Consider the following 20,624-nt stretch of genomic DNA (forward strand, 5'->3'; position numbering starts at 1 on the left):
TCTATCACTATTGTAAACCCGTACCGTCTATCTACTATTGTAAACCTGCACTGTCTATCACCATTGTAAACCCGCACCGTCTATCACCACATTGTAAACCCGCACTGTTCATCACTATTGGGTAAACCTACACTGTCTATCACTATTGTAAAACCACACCGTTCATCACCATTGTAAACCTGCACTGTCTATCACCATTGTAAACCTGCACTGTCTATCACTACTGTAAACCCAAGACTGTTCATCACATGTAAACCTGCACCGTCTATCACCATTGTAAACCCGCACTGTCTATCACTATTGTAAACCTGCACTGTCTATCACTATTGTAAACCCGCACTGTCTATCACTATTGTAAACCTGCACTGTCTATCACTATTGTAAACCTGCACTGTCTATCACTATTGTAAACCTGCACTGTCTATCACTATTGTAAACCTGCACTGTCTATCACTATTGTAAACCTGCACTGTCTATCACTATTGTAAACCCGCACTGTCTATCACTATTGTAAACCTGCACTGTCTATCACTATTGTAAACCTGCATTCAGATATCTAGAAGGCTCATCCCACGATCTTCAAGAGTGAATTGCTTCCCCATCTGGAGTACTGTCACCCCATCCGGTCCCCGAGATATGCTAGGGACTGTCAGTTGGTTGAAAATGTTCAAAGGAGGGCCACCAGACTGGTGCCTGCACTTCGGCACCTCAGCTATCCTGAGAGATTGGAGCGCCTGAAATTGCCTAGCTTATACTGCAGATGGGCATGGAGTGACCTAATTGAGGTGTATAAGCATCTAAAGAGGCACCACTCAGTTGAGTGTCCTTACTTGGAGCTGGCGGACGCTCGCCCCACAAGGGGTCACAGCTCAAGATTGAAGAAGCCGCAAGTCCAGAAAACTGTGAGGGCAAACTTTTTCAGAGTGAGAGTTGTGAACTCTTGGAACAATCTACCAGAAAGTGTTGTGACCTCTGGAACTCCTTTTCAGCCCTTCTACACTCATCTTTGCTTTGTTTCTGGCTCTTGCATACATCCTCCTGTCTTGCTCATCATTTGACCCAACCCATGTCTTGAATTTGTGGGTTTTCTTCTTAACTTTGTTGACCTCCACATGGTTCATGTGTAGGGATCCCCTCGTATTCCTAGAGGCACTGGGTTTGGTCTTGGGTATATATTTATCAATCAAATGGGTCACTTTACTAGTTATGATATTCAGCATACTGTCTGCGCTCTTGTGCCTTAACGAGTCAGGCCAGTGGATACCCCTCATCTCTTCCCTCATCCCGTTGTAATTTCCCTTGTATTATTTGCACCTTGGCCTAGCCTTATCTTGAATTAGGGAATAGTTAAATCTGAATGACAACACTATATGGTGACTGGTGCCAACTGGGGCAAGGTGTTCCAATTTGGCCACCATACCCTTCTCGTTTGTTATGATGAGGTCTAGTGTCTTAATTGTTTGCTCCCCTCTGTAATGTGTCGGGTCTCTAACATGTTAGAACAGAAAATTATCTCTCAGAGTTTCAACAAAAAGAGTAGCAGGGTTATTCAAGACATTTGGGGTGAACTCATTTCTCCAGTCGATGTCGCCATAGTTAAAGTCCCCCATGACAAGGAGGTGGCTAGGGTTGAGCATCGCCGCATTGTCTATTAAGGCTCTTAAGTTCCTTTGATTTAGTGGGCCACAGTTTGGGGATCTGTAGATACACCCGACAATAAGTAAGTCCCATCCCTTTAGTTAAATTTTACACCACTTGGACTCTTCAAAAACATCCTCTCCCTGTACCCTCGCCTGGCTGGCTCTAAGGTCTTGCCTAGCATAGATAACCACACCCCTCTTGCAAGTTTCTTGAGAAAGGTTCGTAAATGAGTCATATCCAGCAATACTGAACTCACATTCCTCTGGATCGATTCTCCTGTTTTTGTACAACAGTTCTACAACTCCTACAATATCTGGTTGGTGTACCTTCAGTAGTGTTTCAAACTCCTCTCTCTTATCAAGGTACGTGTCACTATTAGTGTACCGTACATTATATTCAAGCTAGAATTTGTTTTCGGTAACGTCTCTGCTCTTAGTAGTAACCCCCCCCCCCCATTCTCAGAAGCTGCAGCATTTGCTAAGTACACTGTACAGTATTTTGCAGGGTGTGGTTAGAAATGTCATTGTTTACAAGGCGCTCACCTCCTCCCGGCTAATAGGCAGAGCTGGTGCCACCTCCTGGGTAGGGGGTAGAGTGAGTGGCGGGTGCGCTGCTGTCCCCTGGCCCTGTGTCAGCACACTTGCTTCCACTACCCTCTCCCTGAATATAACCCATGCACACCCGTCCCCGTTCCTCCTCGACTCTTCCCTTCTCTGCTTCAAGCTCTGCAGGAGCTTCTTGTGCTGTTCCTTCTGCATTACCGTGCGATCTGGGTGAATGAATACACTCCGAAATGTCTCGCTCCTTGGTAAGTTTATTGCCTGCCGAATAACCTCCCATTTCTCCTCCTCACTCACTAGTGTGATCTTGATGGGGCGAGGTTTGTTCGCCTGCTTTTGTCCCAGCCTCCTCACATCCTGAGGGGTTGATGGCATCTTCAGAACCTCTGTACAAATATTCTTAAACTGAATCTTAGCGTGTGTTATCTTACTCTTAGATCCCTCTGCCTGGCTCTCAGGGACTCCAAAAACTATTATATTGTTCTTGCGCTGGAAACGTTCCCATTAATTTTAATTTCTTCGACACACTTCTTCAGAGTCCCTAGCCGCTGTAGAACCTGTTCTGATCCTGCATTACTCTCCGCCACCTCCCATGGCCCTGCTTATACCTCAGCATAACTCCTCTTAGCAACCACCTCCATTCTGTCGGCTACTTCCTCAGTCTTAGCAAGGATCTCTTTCCCAACTTGTTCTAGTTTGGCAACCAGCAAGACTCCAGCTTCATCTATTTTCGTCCCTAGGGAACTCGTTCCCCTATGGCTTGCAATCGCCTCATTCACCTTGACTACGCAGTCAGGGCAATACCAGCAACAGCCTTCATGCTTTACGGCAGTTTGCATCATGCTAAACGTTGTATTAGTCAGGCCTGTATCCTCCATATACATGTGCACATAGCTATTTATATATGTATTTTGCACACTCCTGGAACTGGCATGAAAAACTCGTGGATTTTGCTTCCTCATGGGGTCCATTTTACTTAACCCCAACGAGCTTTAAGGGATTACTGTACATGTGTACACAACCTATTAGACACCCTAAACATGTGTGCACAGCCTATGAGACACCCTAAACATGCATGCACAACCTATGAGACAACCTGTACATGTGTCCAAAGCCTATGAGACACACTGTACACCACAAAGCAGACCTGTGGGGGTAGCAGATCCATGGTCTTCTGATACACTGTGCTTAAGGGTTTTCTCAGTGTCTAGAAAGAATCGCTCTCTTCTTTTCCGCTTGTATGGTCGATGGAGGCGGACTGAGCCAGCCTGAAATTAAAGCAAAACTTATATGTAATTTAAAATTTAAATTCACTCCTGCTTTACATACACCAACCTGACCTAACTTAATTTGATATAATCTAGCCTAGCCTAACTTAACGTAACATAACTATTCCCAATGTAACCTAACTGGCGTACACTGTTATCTTTTGTTTTAGAGGAGTTCAGAGTCAAATGACATAATCTAATCACAGTCATTTTTTTTACAAGGGATAGGTTAAACGTCCCAGTGATGCATAGAAGTCACAAAAGTTTATAAAGATTTAGAGTAAAATAGTAGAAATTGGATCCATTATATTCCATTCATGTTGTAAAAGTCAAATATAATGATGGAGTGAGGCTAGTAGCTTTATAACCAATACAAACTGTCTGTAGTAAAGGTGGTAAAAGCTTAAGACAGAGGCAGTGTTAAGGCTTTAAATTAAATCACTAATAGATCATCATTTAACAGAGAATGGAGGAATTGTTAAGTGAGAATACTTATACACTTACTGCAGCATCATCATCCAGACAAGCACCACAGGAGCATGAAGTAGCATGGACCTGGAGGTAACCATCTTCTATTAGGGTTAGTAAACTCTGACCCTGGAATCTGCAAAGGAAAAGGACAATTTTAATTTATCATTTCCACCCCTTATCAGCTTACTAGCCACTTGAGCAGTTGGTGTGTTCATTGTTATGGCCTTCTTTGTCCAGTGTTAATTGAGGATACAGGAATATCCAGAGAAAGACTCTGATGTTTGGTAAGGTCACAGTAAATAACTTTCTTCTCACATCTGACCCAAGCTGGGGACTAAACTCAGGACTCAATTATGAGTCACATACTTAATTCTCCTTGCCACTGATTGCCTTGATTACCACTTGGGTGGTTGGTCATATCGCTGTTACACACTGTTGATAAGTACTGGTTCCAGAATGCATTTGTACCTGCACCAGTGTTGGTCAAGTCTGGTCTTGAATAAACTAACACTTGGCACCACTACAATGCTTTCCAGTGGATTGTCCCATGAGTTCACAACTTTCACTTGGGAAAATTTTGTCCTGACAATTTTCTGAACTTGTAGCTTCTTCAACCTTAAGCTATGACCTCTAGTGGGGTGGGAGTCTTCCAGCTCCAACTATGAACACTCAATTGAGTAATATCGATGTGTTTATAGACTTCTACTAAGTCACCCCCTTCCCAGCCTAAAGTATAAACTAGGTAATTGCAGGTATTCTAATATCTATGGGTACCTGAGGTGCCATAATGCAGGCACCAGTCTGGTGGCCCTCCCTGTTTTATCCTCCTTTCCTCTAGGCTTATTTAACATACCAATCTTTAATTACCTTCTACCACCACGTCATCTAGTAAAGGTCCCTGTGATTATATCAAATAAATACTGTCACATGACATTGGTTGTCATGTAGGCGTTGGAATTACTGACCAGCATGTCAATCAACTGTGTGCAAGATCGTTTTATGTGGGCTCTCCTCATGAGGAATCCTCATGGTAAGGTTTGCCCAAGCCATGGGCGTATGTCGCTTTCCAGGTGGTATAAATCGTGGTATTTGCATGGGACTTGCTCCAGGTCTGCCAACATAGAAAAAAGGGAATGTTGGTATGCTGTACGCAAACAGCTAATCACAATAACAAACATTTCACGAAGATGATGGAGGCAAAAGGGACGAAGATGTAATATACAGTGCCACTCTCCGAGCGCCAGAGACAGACACTTGTCGCCTACTGTGTAAAACAAGAAGTAGCTGTAAATCCTTTTTAACAGGCTTCTTTATTCAGTACCTAATGGGGCCTCAAAAAAAATATTAATTCAATGTAGTACTGTACTGTTGGTTGTGGGTAATAAAAATCAAATAAAGATATACTCAATCAATAGAATTAACAAATGTATCTTCTATATTAATGGCAAGTGATTTCACACATGCATGTGTTAGATTAGAATAGGCCTAAAGACATCAACAAAACTGAAGGGTTATTTCTATATAGAGACCTTCTATATATTCACACTACATTAATGAATATACAAAATGCCTGAGATAAACATACCTTGAGGCTTGAATGAGATTTACCGTGGTATTATCTGCAGATGGGTTTCAAATTTAGTGGTCTGATTTTGGGTAAACAAACATAAAGTATCAAATTTTGGGAGGTAGAGTATGAATGTTTAAATGTCATATCCATCCTTGTCCATCAGCAAAATTCATCATACAGGTATATGTAGGATGATTATTATTTTTTTACCATACTAGAAGCATTGCAACCTTGTAATTGCAATTACGCCTTCTCACGATAATTCCAGTAAAATCCATGAGCATTGAACACGCCTTGAGGGTTCACTATGCTTCTTGAAAGGAAAACGTGAGCAATCCCCATAGGGAGATCTCTAGCTAAATGGTCTTGCATACAGCCAAATGACCAGTGTCAGCATAAAAACATATTGTTACAGGTCAATCAGGTCAGAGTCCCCACCTCAGGTAGTGCCAGGAAGGGTAAACTTCAGGTGAGGCCAGGTCTAATGTGCATTGGTTATATGATCTTAATCTGATCTTACATGACCTGAGACCCACATGAGGGTTTTGAAACTTTGTGTCACCATATTGTTGTACGTACAGTACTGTATATCCAATGTAATCAGTGTTGTGTATTGTGCAGCATTGTGTAATTTTTTTATCTAGTGTATTTTGCACTTCTACATAAATTTTTTACTAAGTGACTTACTAATGAAGATGTAAAAAAGAAGCATTAACTGTACTGTACATGCAGTATAGTATTCCCACCGGAGTCTATGAGTCTCCTGACCTTGAGAAACATTAATATTTTTTGTGTACTTTTTCCTAATGAGTCAGCTCTGCCTTTTAACCTAGTGCAATTTTTTCCCATACCATTTTTTCTGAGTACTGACGGCATATACTGTACTGTACTTGAACCACCTAGCCCCAGGTTCATCTACAGATGGGACCTTGGAAACAATACTCAATTACACAATGAAATAAATGAGGTACAGTAATTTATGTACTGTACTGTATTCCAAAACATCCATACATTACCTAATGCTTCGCTTCCAATCCTTGCTGGCAGACCTTCCACAGTGGGCTTCAAACTCTGTAGGTGTGTACCACTGCTTCCCCAGTCTTATACACCTTCCTCGGGACCCTGACCCAAATTTGCTCTTCACTAACTCTGCTGCAGTTTTCTGAAACATGACAGAACGAGATAATAGAGGCCACAAGTTTTCTTTAGACCTGTAATAGGTAGACACTCAAATTGAGACTCAAAAAGAACATGAGGTGACCCAAATCAGCATAGATTCAAGTCATAATTTCAATCACTGGTTCTAGTACCATCAATTAGTTATCAGATAAATTATAGTACAGTAGTATAAATAAGTCCAATAATCTGACTTAATCTAAAACATAACATATCCAGTACAGTAATCTCAGTACAGTATGTATTAAGACTGAAAAGCTGCATACTGTACTGTACTGTACTTTAAGTATACACCAAGTTGAACAAATGAAGAGGTTTATTCCTGGCACACATAGAGGTATTGACACACCACCATTACGGAGAAATACTATCCAATGATGTACATTCTGAATGATTTAGGATGTAACTAACTGTATTAATAACACAATACTGTACTGAATATGATACCAACAAAGATTTAAAATGAAGTAAACGTGATATGAAAATAATTATATGGATGACACTATTGAGGATAGAGTAGAACAGAACAAATTTACAAAAAACTTTAGCAGCCAGAACAGAATTAAACTCCAAGAATCTGTAAGACAGAGACCAGTAGACTATAATGGATTTTCCACCAATGGACACCACAGTGCTACATTATAAAAGCAAATAAAAATTCTGAAGCCTTCTGTATACAAACTGCACCTTATAACGAAGAAAAAAAAACATAACAAGCAAGTGATAACATAATGTATTTAAGAATATGAATTTAATGTAAGAGAAAGTCCATCTGTTGTAACCATTCAGTGAAATCTATTGAAATGAAAACAAGAGTTGATGAGCAGTCAAAAGTTTTTAAGTTTCTTTTTCACAATGATAATAATAATAATAATAATAATAATAATAATAATAATAATAATAATAATAATAACAAAGCAACATGCCTAACGGTAAAACTGTTACTGTCACAGATGGGTAGTTTCATTGACATAACTTATTACAACACTGCATCTCAACATAGTGTCTGTACATACTAACCTTACACCTCACTATGAGGACAGGTTCTTGTGCTGCCTCTCTCCAATCAGGTTCTATGTGAAAGGTTGCCGTTGCTTTGGTTTCCCCAAGTGATGATGAGGTGGCAGGTGTTATATGATGTGTGGAGGTCGTGGTGCAGTTTTCCTATAGTACAAAAAAGTAGAAAAATAAACGACAGATATCATATAACACAAAATATCAATTGAAATCTAAACCCAGGATGCCACAGTTAGCTGTCCATTGCATTGATAGCAGTAACACCCCTGTATATTAGGGTTCAGTGATGGATCAGTGTACCCTGGGATGAGAGTTCTTCAATGGAATAAGGGATCTCATGAACATTAAGAACCCTCCACTTGATGATTTCACGACAAAACAGATCAGCGTTTTTACAGATATTCATGGCCAAGTACGGAAACATTTAGCAGCGTCATGCGCTGAAATGATTTTTAAGCAACATAAACAGGCTAAGCCTGTCATGTTAGAAATAGGCGATGCTGTTATGGTGAGAGAACCTGAAAGGAACTCTAAGCCTTCAGCCAAATTTTCTGGTCCATTCCACATTATTGCCAAAGAAGCGGGCAACAAGTTTAAAATTTGGAAGCCTAATGCACAGACCGCAGATGTAGTGCATGCGGATTGTCTTAAAAAGGGCCATAAGGATTTACTACCCAAGGATGGTAATGATGTCAGAGACACATCTTTTCAGACGAATGTTAATGATGTCATAGACACATCTTTTCAAACAGTACACAAGCAGAGTGTGCCTAATGAGTATCGTTTGAAACTTCGTTCTGCAAACAAATATTAAAATGCATTAAAACTCTTACAGAATGGCTTGGATCATCAGTGTGCTGCTCCTACTGCTTTGTAGCACCGTTGTGTTGACAAATATGTTCACAGATGTCCTTAAGCCAGGTGCGCGTGTTGCACCCCTTGGACGCGTTCTCAGTGTTGAGGACGTAGTGAACATAAAATATGAGTTGCATGGACTGCTCAAGTTTCCGCGCCAGATGGAAACCATTGATGCTCAACTGCAGACAGCTTTGACTGTCCTTGATGATCTCCGTACGACTCCAAACATTTCGACGATGGTTTCACAAACTGTTGAGCTTCAGCTGCTTCGCCTCAGAACCCTTCACAAGATTCTCATCGCTGTTGGAAACATTATTCCAGCTTCTTAGAATGATCTTAGGTGATGAGAGAACAGAGGATACTGAGAAATAAAGCCTGATGGGCGGTTATCACACACCCTAACACATTACTATTTCACTTATACATCAGGCAAAGCTTTAACTGTAATAACTGCTATATAAGTCTCTTCTTTTTAGGGCTGAATACAGCCCGATGAAGTTCACTGACCTTAGGTGATGAGAGAATGGAGGATACTGAGGGCAGTGCCCCGTCGCTATCACCGCGTAGGCCTACAGTTTCCAATCTTTAATTTGTAATTTTATTTCTTACGGTTCTCACCTGAACACTTTCCTCTTTCCTGTATATTGTAACCTCATGTCTTATAAACACATATTTTAATCCTAAATTACACACTAAGGTAAGGTTCTGGTTTGCTAGTTCGTAGATAAAATCATTGGGTTATCATATCAAAGCGGCACACTCGAGGCGGGCACAAAGGACGCGACCTTGAAACAAAAGCCGAATGTTCATGGCGTTGGTATATCCACTTCACTTAAAACTGTAATTAGGGATCCTCCTCACACTCATTGCACTATTTGAACACAGACATAAGATTCTCTGATCACTGTACATATTGTGGGTATATGTCACCCGAGGAGACGAGGTGTATTAAGTTCACACCGATGCATACAAGATATTTCCTTTCACGTATAGTTTCTGGGTCACTCCCAACACCTCACATAGTTCTGATACATTTATCCTTTTTCCAGATCATTACACTAGTCCGGCTCAACTGGACTTCCCCAATCATCTTATGGAAACCTTGAGTTCTCCTTAATGCTATGAATACATACAATTAATATTATATAACTGTACCTGGGTACAATACAACAGTAACATTGAGTAGGTGAGTTATCCTTTATCAATGTTTCCCGTTCTCTGAGATTCTACAAGCGCGGTGGATTTGAATGTTATGTAGCGTAATATGAATTAAAGGGGGTTTTTAGGAATGACAATGATGTGCGCAGTACACTCGGCCCTAGGGCCAACCATCCTCGTTATGCCGAGGCATAATTTGGTATGTACAGCTCCTCCCCGACTTACAACGGGGTTAGGGACCGACATCCAGGTCGTAAGTCGAAATGGTCGTAAGTCGGAAATGCTTACATAATACATAGAAAATAAAATATGGGTGTCTCTTTTTCTTCTCAGCACCACAAAACACTCACTTTTAAGCTTGCCGGCCATTTTAAAGTGAATTACAAATGAAAATTTTGTCTGTGTACTGACTTTGGGACTCGAAAATACGTAATTTGACCAAATTTTGGTACGACTGAGGCAGGTCGTAAGTGCGGGTGGTCGTAAGTCGAGTAGGTCGTAAGTCGGGGAGGAGATGTATTATAATTTTTGATGTTTGTGAACTTGGTGTTTTGATTGTTTTCTATCCCAAGCAGCAGTTATTTTGGAAAGTTTAGGGAGATTTTCTTTGATATATTGATGTATTACTTATGTAAGAATTTTCTAGAATGTATTGCATCATGTTTGTTATGATTTACTTACGTAATGTAAGCTTAGATCACTCTAGAACTCCCCAGGCATGTCTCGGTCTGACCTTCAATGTCTGGATATCTCTAGAATGCTCTAGGAATCTGACGAAATGTAATAAATACCTGCTAGTGGCCTATAAATGAGTCAACTGTTTCTGCTCACAGTGTGAAGTATACAAGCCTAGTAGTGACAACTGAAGAAAATTATTGTGCAAGTATTGTGGAATTGTTGTGAGCAATATAAAGTGAAAAGACTAAGGAATTGTTTACTGGAAGTGTGCTGACTGTATACATATTCAAAGTGTGAAGCCGTTGTGAAGACAGACCCTGTGAACAGTGTTGTGAAGAATTAGTGATTATTAAAGAAGAATAAAGTGTGTTTCTGTGACTAGGTGGAAATCTACCTGCCCGTTGTTTTATCTTTACACTGATACTGATTATCAGGAAATTAATGGAGATTGGCGAGACAGCCAGTGGTAATTCGACAACACTTGTGATATATCTACTGCTTCTGTGTATACGACCTGGCTGCTGGTAACCAGTGGTGGAAGCTGGGAAGCGGTGAAAGGGATTTGTAACACTGGTGTCAGGAGTGGGATAGCATAGCAGTGAGATATTAGTCAAGATGGAAGGAGACTGTGTCCAGACCCCGAAGCTAGGTCAGGTAAGGGGAGATTTTCATGGCTGATCTGACACAATTCTTACAATCACAATGAGAAGAACAGAAACAATTACTGCAAGAACAATGAGAACACAAGGAGAAACAAAAATGGTTGCAAGAACAGCTACAATCAAAACAAGAACAGAAAAAACAGTAGGATGTTCTTTGGCTGAAGGATGGTCTGCTACAGTGGCAGTGGGTGACTTAAGATGGCCTCAACAGGTCCTGGCAGACAGTACTTCCCCAGAAGATGAGGTCAGAGATCCTGGGAGAGATGCACAACGATCCAACCAGTGGACAAAGGGGAGTGAAGAAGATCCTGAGTCGCCTGTGGCAAAGGTTTTACTGGGATGGCATGCGCAAGGATGTGGAAGAATGGTGCCGTTCATGCGATGTCTGAAGCACCAATATGTGACCAAGCTACACATGCATGCCCCAATGCAGTTGTACTATACATGTGCACCAGTGGAGGCAGGTAGCAGTGGATATTGCGGCACCTCTGCCATTCATTACAGATGGGAACAGGTACATCTGTGTGGCCATGGATTACTTCACTAAGTGGCCAGAAGCATATGCCATCCCAAATGAGGAAGCCACTACCATTGCCAGGGTGCTGGTTGACCAGTTCTTCTGCTTGTTTGGTGTAGTCCACGAGTTGCACTCGGACCAGGGCAAAAACTTTGAGTCATCTGTGCTCAGTGAGTGCTGTAAACTGTTAGGCATGAGAAAGACTAGGACCACTCCACTTCGGTCTTCAGCCACAGTCAGTAGGTAGCAGGCAGCTACCAAACAGGGAGGTACTACCGCCTGGAAGATACTGGAAGCATAAGGTGTTGTCTAATGGTAGACCCTGCTGCCATATGGCATCATAAAAATTGTGACCAAGTCCCAGGTTGCTGATCTGACTTTCTGCCTCATTTACACAATTGCAGGGTCTCAATTGTTTCTCTTACTATTGACAACACAACATACATATATCTTTTCTCACCATAATTTTGTTTTTCTTTTAGTTTTGTATTTATTTGTGGTCCTTTATTATTATTATTATTATTATTATTATTATTATTATTGTAGGGGTATCGAAATATTAATGTTGTCTAGCACTCAGGATGGAAGGAAACTCTAATGTGGTTTTCTTGTATATAAGTTATATGAAAGACAGTCTGGTGCTGGAGGTGCCGTGTGGTGGGGCTGCTCAGTAGAAGACGTTCGGTGAGTAGCGTGTTGAAGGAGGTAGATGTGCAGGAGCTTCGTTAGGGAAGATGTTGCCTGTTGCTGGCCTCCTGGTTGAATGAAATGTTAACAGCGTGGAGCTTGCTGGAGGAGGTGTTGCTTGTTCAGGAAAATGGGCAGAATCAATCTCAATGGAGAGACAGAGCTTATATACCCAGCAGCAGCCGCCAGTCCTCTATGAATCATGTTGGGAAAAACCGAGAAGTAGCCGGTGACTAGTTCCGTTGCTAAGATACGGTAACATCTGGGGACAGCTCTCGCTTGGTTGCTAGGCAACGGTACGTTGGAATGTGATAGCAGGTGGTGGCTGCTACGCAGTTTGTAGGGGAGACGTCCACTACATTATTATTATTATTATTATTATTATTATTATTATTATATTGAATATTTATTTCGCATTTTAATAATAATAATAATAATAATAATAATAATAAATAAATAAATAAATAAAAAATTCAATGGGTAGTGATAAACGATGAATGTGTGTTGTCAAACTAAGAGAAACAATTTAAACCCCACAATTGTGTAAACGAAACAGAAGTCAGATCAGCAACCTGAAAGAGTAACTATTCAAGCTTTGTTTTTCACCTTTGCAAATGCAAAAAATTGCATTTAAATATTTTATGCCGTTTGCACAAATATATGTTTGAAATCAGAACGGGACTTAACGAACACCTTGTATTATATGTAATAAATAGTTTTGAAGTTCAATCAAAACTTTTCAACAATTCCTCCATTTTTTTTCGGGGAATTGCTCACCCAGGCACAGGTCATCGACCATGGGGGCGGAAAAATTAGAGTAAAAATAAATTAAAAATAGAAGAGAAAAGGATTTTATTAATGTACACCACAAAGATGCAGGAAAACCAGCTTTTTGAAACGAGACATTGTATGGGTATGGAAACACAGAAGGCAGAGCATTCCACAGTGGCTGTGTGAGGAAGAAGGATGTTGATAGATATTGGGTATTGTATGAGGAAACCGCTACCACCAGAAAATAATTACAAATTCGTTTATTTGTTCACAGTATATTCTTATTATTACAGTAAAGTATTTAAAAATAGTATAATAAAAATATTTTATTTTGTAGCAGTTCTCAGAAATTTATAGTTTTCGAGTTATTTTAACTTTTATGAGGCAACTACTATATGTTGGTGGTTCAAAGTGGGCTATACTTACTCTTGTACAGGTGATAATATTAGCCTCAGGTGACAAGGTGACATCATTAGCGTGGATGGTGACGTCTGGGGTTGCAGTGATGACGTCATTGAGGGGGTTGTTAATGACGTCACTGAGGTGGGTAGTAGAGGTGACGATTTTGACGAGTGGGACCGAATGTGGCCGAGTTAACCCGACGGCTTCAAGGTCCGACACAGCCACAAGCTCCCTCGACCCTCCACTTGGTGACTCCCCTAAACCCCCATTCATGTTTCAGCACACGACTGCACTTTGTAAACTCGCCGCACAAGGCCATCCGCGAGCTATTCACCGGAAAATATCTCCACAAGACGGTGTGAAGTGTACAAAAACATGGCCATCGAAAACTGCTACGAAATTGTCGTTCCAACAATAAAATTCACTTTGTTTATTTGTCAAGGAATCCAAAATATATGACAATTTAATTCATATGAATATTTTTTCGTAACTTCTAAATATTCTTAAGCGATATTTTAAGTAAGCTGTTGATATATAGTAATTTTAATGGATTTTAGAACACTTCTTTATGTTGACATAATAACCGTTTTCTGTAATTATAGTTATATTTAACGGTAACCAAAGGAAATTTATTAACACTGGCTTTAAGAATACACTGTATGAAATTTTCCAGTTGAATTGATAATGTTCTTGTTTGTAAAGGACATATATGTATATTATTTCGTAAATACAACACTTGGTTGCTACATCCAAGCTTTACTTGACCCATTTCACTAAGTATCTGAAATAACACAAAAGCAAATGTAAAAATTCAAAGAGAAAACAACAATGAACATAATATAACATGGTGGTTTTATCCTAATAATGAAATAAACTAAAAGGATACTTACAAACAAGAACAAAATAATATTACAGTAGTTTCCATAATGATATTTTAAAAGTATCACATTCTTTCCTCCTAGAAAATATACAATATAATAGTACGTAAATACGGCAGATAACTCAAATACACACTTCTCATCAAGATACTAATTTACATGATTTTAATCCAAGCAATAACGATTGGATGGCTTTGGTACTCGAGTAGACTTTCTGGGTCTCACCGGAAAGGGGGAACATCTTCACTGGGTATTTCACACGGTAAGTCACAACCTTGAATACTAGGTCTAGTCGGGGAATCCATCACTCGTCTCATTGTCAGGGACTCGAGAGGGCTGATTCTTGTAATTAGATTCGACATCATGCTGCTTCAGAGGGGTTGTCAGTCTCGTTGGACACGGGGCCAAATCACGGACAAATACTGTCTAATTGGCGTTCATCTAGATACCTAATGCTAGCATAGGTTGGGTTCACATCAACGAGCTCAACTTTGTCTACTAGAGGTTCATTTTCGCTAGACCGGACAAAACGTCGAAGCAGCACTGGTCCAGGGGACATAAGCCATAATGTTAGTGAACTACCGTGAGTTGAGCGTCGTTGAAATAAAAAAAAACACTCATGTGGGGTTGTATTAGTTGAAGTAGATAAAAATGATCTAATTGAGTGTAGTGCATCTGAAAGCATCAATTCCCAGTGTGCGATACACTGTTGACCAGAGTTCTGAGTTTGTCAGGAGCATTTTCTCCACACTCCTCAATGAAGGTTCTTGGAGTCCCAGAGAGCCAGGCGGAGTTAACTGTGAGTAAGCTAACACACTTTTATCCTCTTCGCCACTGATCGGCTTGTTAGCCGCTTGGGCGATCGGTCACGTACTGGGCATGCACCGGCTCCTGAATGTACCTGAACCCGCTCCAGTGTTGGTCAAGTCTTGTCTTGAAAGAGCTCACACTCGGTGCCGTCACAACACTCTCTGGTAGATTGTTCCAAGAGATTACAACCCTCACTCCGAAAAAGTTTGCCCTCACAGTTTTCTGGACTTGCTGCTTCTTCAATCTTGAGCTGTGACCCCTTGCTAAGTTTTTTGCGTGCCGAATAACCTGCCATTTCTCTTCCCCGGTCCTGAGGGGGCGAGGCTTATCCCCTGCTTTTGTCCCAGCCTCCTCACATCCTGAGGGGTTGATGGAATCTTCAGAACCTCTGTACAAATATTTTGAAACAGAATCTTATCGGCAAATAAATTGTTGGGTCTTATAAGAAGGTCGTTCAGATATCTAGACGGTTCGTCCCTCGTAACGATCTTCAGGAGTGAAGTGCTTCCCCATCTAGAGTACTGTCACCCCATCTGGTCCCCTAGATATGCTAGGGACCGTCAGTTAGTTGAAAATGTTCAAAGGAGGGCCACCAGACTGTTGCCTGCACTTCGGCACCTCAGCTACCCTGAGAGATTGGAGCGCCTGAACTTGCCTAGCTTATACTACAGACGGGCAAGGGGGGACCTAGTTGAGGTGTATAAGCATCTCAGGGGGCACTACTCAGTCGAGTGTCCTTACTTGGAGCTGGCGGACGCTCGCCCCACAAGGGGTCACAGCTCAAGATTGAAGAAGCCGCAAGTCCAGAAAACCGCGAGGGCAAATTTTTTTGGAGTGAGGGTTGTAAACTCTTGGAACAATCTACCAGAAAGTGTTATGACGGCACCGAGTGTGAGCTCTTTCAAGACAAAACTTGACCAACACTGGAGCGGGTTCAGGTGCATTCAGGAGCCGGTGCATGCCCAGTATTTGCCAACAGTGCGTGAGAGACGTGACCGATCGCCCGGGTGGCTAGCGAGCCGATCTTTTGGTGAAGAAGATAAATGAAAAGGAAAAGTAATCAGAGACGTGACCGATCGCCCAAGCGGCTAACAAGCCGATCAGTGGCGAAGAGGATAAAAGTAAAAATAAGTAAAAGTAAGTGGTCCAGTCTTGTCTGAGTGTAATTAATTAATATCTTGTTCACTCCATATGTTAATAAATATGGGATAAGTAAACTACAAGTATCACCGCTCTATTCCTTCTACCCGTTGGTTCTCAGAAAATAACTATTGTAACTCACGTGCCAAGAAGCTCGCTAGCACGCTACCTAACAGTTCAATGAGATATGTTATATTCTAATAAAAGTTTGGGTGGTGGCAGGCTACCGTGGTAAGTATAATAAGTGTTATAATAAGAATGCCATGGTTTCCCAGACTAATCCATGGTTTAGAATATAACTACAACAGGATATAATTGAGAGAAAGTAAGGACATAAAATTCAGAGAAATATAATAATATATGAAAGAAAAATGAAGTAAAGAAAAGAATATTGACTTAGAAAATATAAGCAAAGAAATATAAGATAGTTACTTATAGAGAGAGAGACTGAGAGTAGAAGAATATAAGTATATAAGTATAGAAAGAAGAATAAAGAGAATAAATCTGAAGTAAGGAAATGGACCCTTACACCAGGTGCATCCTCTTACACTTCGTGACTTTGAATCTCAGCAGCCACTTCTTCGACAATTCTTGGATCTCACAGAGATCCTTCTGCAGCTCTTCACAGTCCGCTTGGTTCTCGATTCCCGAAATAACTTGGCGTCATCGGCAAACATTTATATGGAGGAGTGTACAACGTCAGGCATGTCATTTATGAAACAAACAAACAACAGCGGGCCCAATACACTGCCCTGTGGTACCCTGCTTGTGACAGGTACAGATGATGATTTCGTGCTCTAAGCTAATGCAAAGCAAGGGTTACGGGTTTTGTGGGCTTGGAGCGTAATATAAATTATTAGGTTTTTAACAGACCATCTATGTCACTGTGACCATGACACAGTCACCCTGATTGGTCTCCGAGATATATTAGAGACTGTCAAATGATTGAAAATGTCCAAAGGAGGGCCACCAGACTGGTGTCTGCTCTGCGGATCCTTAGCTACCCAGAGAGATTAGAACGCCTACAGATGCCTATCTTATGCTACATACGGGCAAAGAGCGACCTATTTGAAGTATATCAACATCTCAGGGGGCATTACTCGGTCGAATGTTCATACCTAGAGCTGGCGGACGCCCGCCCGACAAGGTGTCACAGGTCAAGGAAGCCACAAGTCCAGAAAACAGTGGGGGCAAACTTTTTTGGAGTGAGAATTTTAAACGTTTGGAGCAATCTGCCAGAGAGTTTTGTGACGGCACTGAGTGAAGGCCGGACTTGATCAACACTCAGTGGTTCCATTTAAGTGTAAAATACACTAAACTAGGGTCATCAAACCCATTTTAGGGTAATGTCTAGGTTAATGAATTTCTCCTCTATTTACTTAACAATTATACACAATAACCCCCCCCCCCAAAAAAGTGATTGGTAGAATATAATTAAGCTACCCCTTATGTGATCCTGACTCCTAGTCACTGTTACAGAAAACGGTAAACAACGTGTGGTGCACCCGTGACTCCCGTAAGCTGTGACATCAACCAAGGAAAATTTTCAGTGTGTGAGTTGGCTTGGCTGTGTGGGAGGCTGGGATCCCTGCTTTGATTAGAACCAAAGAAGATACTGGCTTTGCTAACGCTACCAAAGGCCTGGAAGCTGATACTGAATATCAGAAAAATTATATACCTTGCAGACTACCGAATGATAGAGGAAAGTTACTCAAGCGAGCATAGAAGTAAGTGGCAGAGATTTTTTTTCTGGCTGATTGCTGTATATGCTGTATGTACTGTCTCCTCTTAGCCACTGATCGGCGGTCGGTCACTTCTCGGGTGGTAAAGTTAAGAACACGAATTCCAGCAGAACATTAATTAGGTATTGGCAACTTCTAAATATGGTATTATTTTAGGTTAATTTAGTATAGTAGCCAGGTTTCAAATTCCGTTATTTTATTGTTTGCAACCACATTACCTAACAAAAATAAGGTAAAGGTGTAGAAGAGGGTGACCAGCAGAAGTTGTTTATTGATTAGGTCAATTTATAGTATCACACCGGTCCTTATTTAGATATTAAAAATAAGTTTTTCCTATGTATTTTGATGAGTTTTGAACGAATTTGATGTTCATTTCCACCGGATATCTCGTGTTTTTTTTAGATAACCCCTCTCCCACCCAACAATCATAACGGAAAAAGTTGGATTTCTTTTTTAGAATAAATAAATTATATTACCAACCAACCAAGGGAACCTAACCTAACCCGTTGTTCATGCCCCAGACGCTTAGAGATTTTTTTTTTGCACCCCCCCCTGCAACCTTGTGTAAGGTGAAGCGCAGAAGCATTTACAGCGCCCAACAGGGAAGCATGCTAAGTTCATGCTTGCCTTTATGTCTCATGAGTTAAGGGTGTAGAAGCCTGAAGAGTCAATGGTTTATGTCTAAGCAAGTTATTGGAAGGTCCAACAACTTGTCCCTGAATATGAATTCGCAACTTTCGATTTACAGCAGGTACCTACATTGCTGCTAGGTGAACAGGGCCCAAGGGAGGCTGGGAAATGTGTCCGAACAACTTTCCACACTAACCTAACCTAATCTAATCTCAGTGCCGGATTAACCATGAGGTACTTGAGGCACTGGCCTCAGGCCCCCCGACTCTAAGGGGCCCCCAAATCCAAACATTCTCGAAGTTGAAACGTATAAAACACGAACTTCATCCAACCATGTCCTAGTAACGTCTCAATTTTCTGTCTCTTATGAACATTAAATGTGTTATTTTGCAGGAGCTTAATATTGATGAAATCATTGATAAATTTGGGTATATTTTGTTCTTGTTATTTATATATATCTTGAGGGTAGGGGGCCCCAAGTTGATCTGTGCCTCAGGCCCCTATTAAGCTTAATCCGGCCTTGCCTATGATCTGACCTAACCTAACTCTCACCATATGATGGAATCACCTATTCTTAATTGGCCTGGTTCTGGTTCGTCATTCGATTCTGAGATTAGTACAGGTGAAAATGGCACTTTTCTTAAAATGTTCCTTTGTAATCACTGACGGTGTACGAACATCAACGTCTCTTCTTTGTCTTTATAATAAGGAACTAGTTACCACTATGCCACATATGTCGGTCTTGACAATATTTACATTCGTTCTTACACTTAGGACACTTTACTGAGGTCGGGAGAACACCATGAGATCTAAAAAATAATATTGCTTGTTTGTTTTTTTTTCCCCAAAATACGCAATCAACTCCATATAATTGAAGTGACACCCATCGCAGACTTCCATGGTCGGAAATGAATTTGAATTTAAAAATATGAGACCCAAAATAAAAGTCGAATCTGATTGGCCCAAAAATACCACGAATTGAACCACAAATCATATTAATTGGTGGGAAAAAAACCGTGTTTGATTGGCCGCGTAATGTGTACGGTAATGCATGCGCATGGCGATTTATGAAGGAAACACGTAGAGTGGGAGGTGAGGTAGGTGATAATGGCAGAAGATTAATGGAAGAAAATAGAGAAATATCTGGCTTGCGCTATCTCTGTTATTATAAGTTTGCGACGGTAATGTAATAGAAGAAAACTATCTTAAAATTAAACGTCTTATTCAAATATGATAATAGATTTGGGGTAGGAAAGTTGTGTGCACTAATGTAAAAGTACCGTTCTATGCGTTGTTGTGTCCATTTTTGTGTTTAATGTCATGATATTAGTGTGTAGAAAATATTTTAACCAATTCGGACAATTTCTTCTGGTGGTCACCCTCATCTACACCTTTACCAAAAATAAGACAAATTTCTTCTATGGCACTTCTTGTGCTGACGAGAAATGACGGAGATATAGGGAGTTAAAAAACCACGACATCTTCTTGAAGAGCTTAGTTCTCGGTAATAGGTAAGCCAAACGTGTCACATTCTGACATCGACGTAAGCCTCTAAGGTAAGACCATGATCAACACTGAAGGGGATTCGAGGTTAGGTTAGGTTAGGTAAGCACCAGAAACAAAGGTCAGATTCTTTAGAATCACAACAAGAACCATAGGAAAAAAGTATTATGGAAAAATCGAAACCTGGCTACTATTATAAATTGACCTTATTTTAGTGTCTGTCATCTGGGGAATTTTAGGAATTTAAACCCCACCAGAAAGGGTTGGCCCCGGTTAGGTTAGATATAGTTCCTGGATTCTGTCATTGATGTTTCCAGGGATATATACAGTTGGTTCACATTGAGCCGTCCCAGCATTCCGCTGCTTACCGTTAACGCTGCCCGCCAGAACCTAACATTCTCACATTCCGCTGTCGCTAACGCCATTACGCTGGAGAGTGTCCGGCGCACGCTATTTTTTATTTCCCCACGCCACCCGCCTGCCCG

At 40.9% G+C, this 20,624-nt stretch overlaps 1 protein-coding gene and 1 long non-coding RNA gene across 3 annotated transcripts in view; one reads left to right on the forward strand and one right to left on the reverse strand.

Moving 5' to 3' along the window:
- Positions 1-3,055: 3,055 nt before the first annotated feature.
- LOC121869392 lies at positions 3,056-13,836 on the reverse strand. The gene is made up of 5 exons (XM_042370743.1): positions 13,461-13,836; positions 7,707-7,850; positions 6,527-6,672; positions 3,974-4,073; positions 3,056-3,469 (listed from the first exon to the last, which is right to left on the reverse strand). Exons 1-5 carry the CDS (start codon positions 13,707-13,709, stop codon positions 3,317-3,319), a joined length of 792 nt encoding a protein of 263 aa, XP_042226677.1. The 5' UTR covers positions 13,710-13,836; the 3' UTR covers positions 3,056-3,316.
- A 3,939-nt stretch (positions 13,837-17,775) lies between these two features.
- LOC121869413 overlaps positions 17,776-20,624 on the forward strand; it is a 76,584-nt gene continuing 73,735 nt past the window's right edge. For both annotated transcript variants that reach the window (XR_006089551.1, XR_006089548.1), the window contains exon 1: positions 17,776-17,991. This is a non-coding gene — a long non-coding RNA (uncharacterized LOC121869413). The remainder of the gene's footprint in view (positions 17,992-20,624) is intronic.

This window comes from Homarus americanus, unplaced genomic scaffold, assembly GCF_018991925.1.
Source record: "Homarus americanus isolate GMGI-L3 unplaced genomic scaffold, GMGI_Hamer_2.0 scaffold32583, whole genome shotgun sequence".
Lineage (NCBI taxonomy): Eukaryota > Metazoa > Arthropoda > Malacostraca > Decapoda > Nephropidae > Homarus > Homarus americanus.

Bases quoted from the DNA above. Each gene is read 5' to 3' on its own strand.
- LOC121869392 (XM_042370743.1), bottom strand. From the start codon at position 13,709: ATGAATGGGGGTTTAGGGGAGTCACCAAGTGGAGGGTCGAGGGAGCTT. The intron at 6,673-7,706 runs GTTAGTATGTAC...GTCATGTTTCAG, and splicing joins TCCTCATAGTGAGGTGTAAG to AAAACTGCAGCAGAGTTAGT. The intron at 4,074-6,526 runs GTAATGTATGGA...TTTCCTTTGCAG, and splicing joins GATTGGAAGCGAAGCATTAG to ATTCCAGGGTCAGAGTTTAC.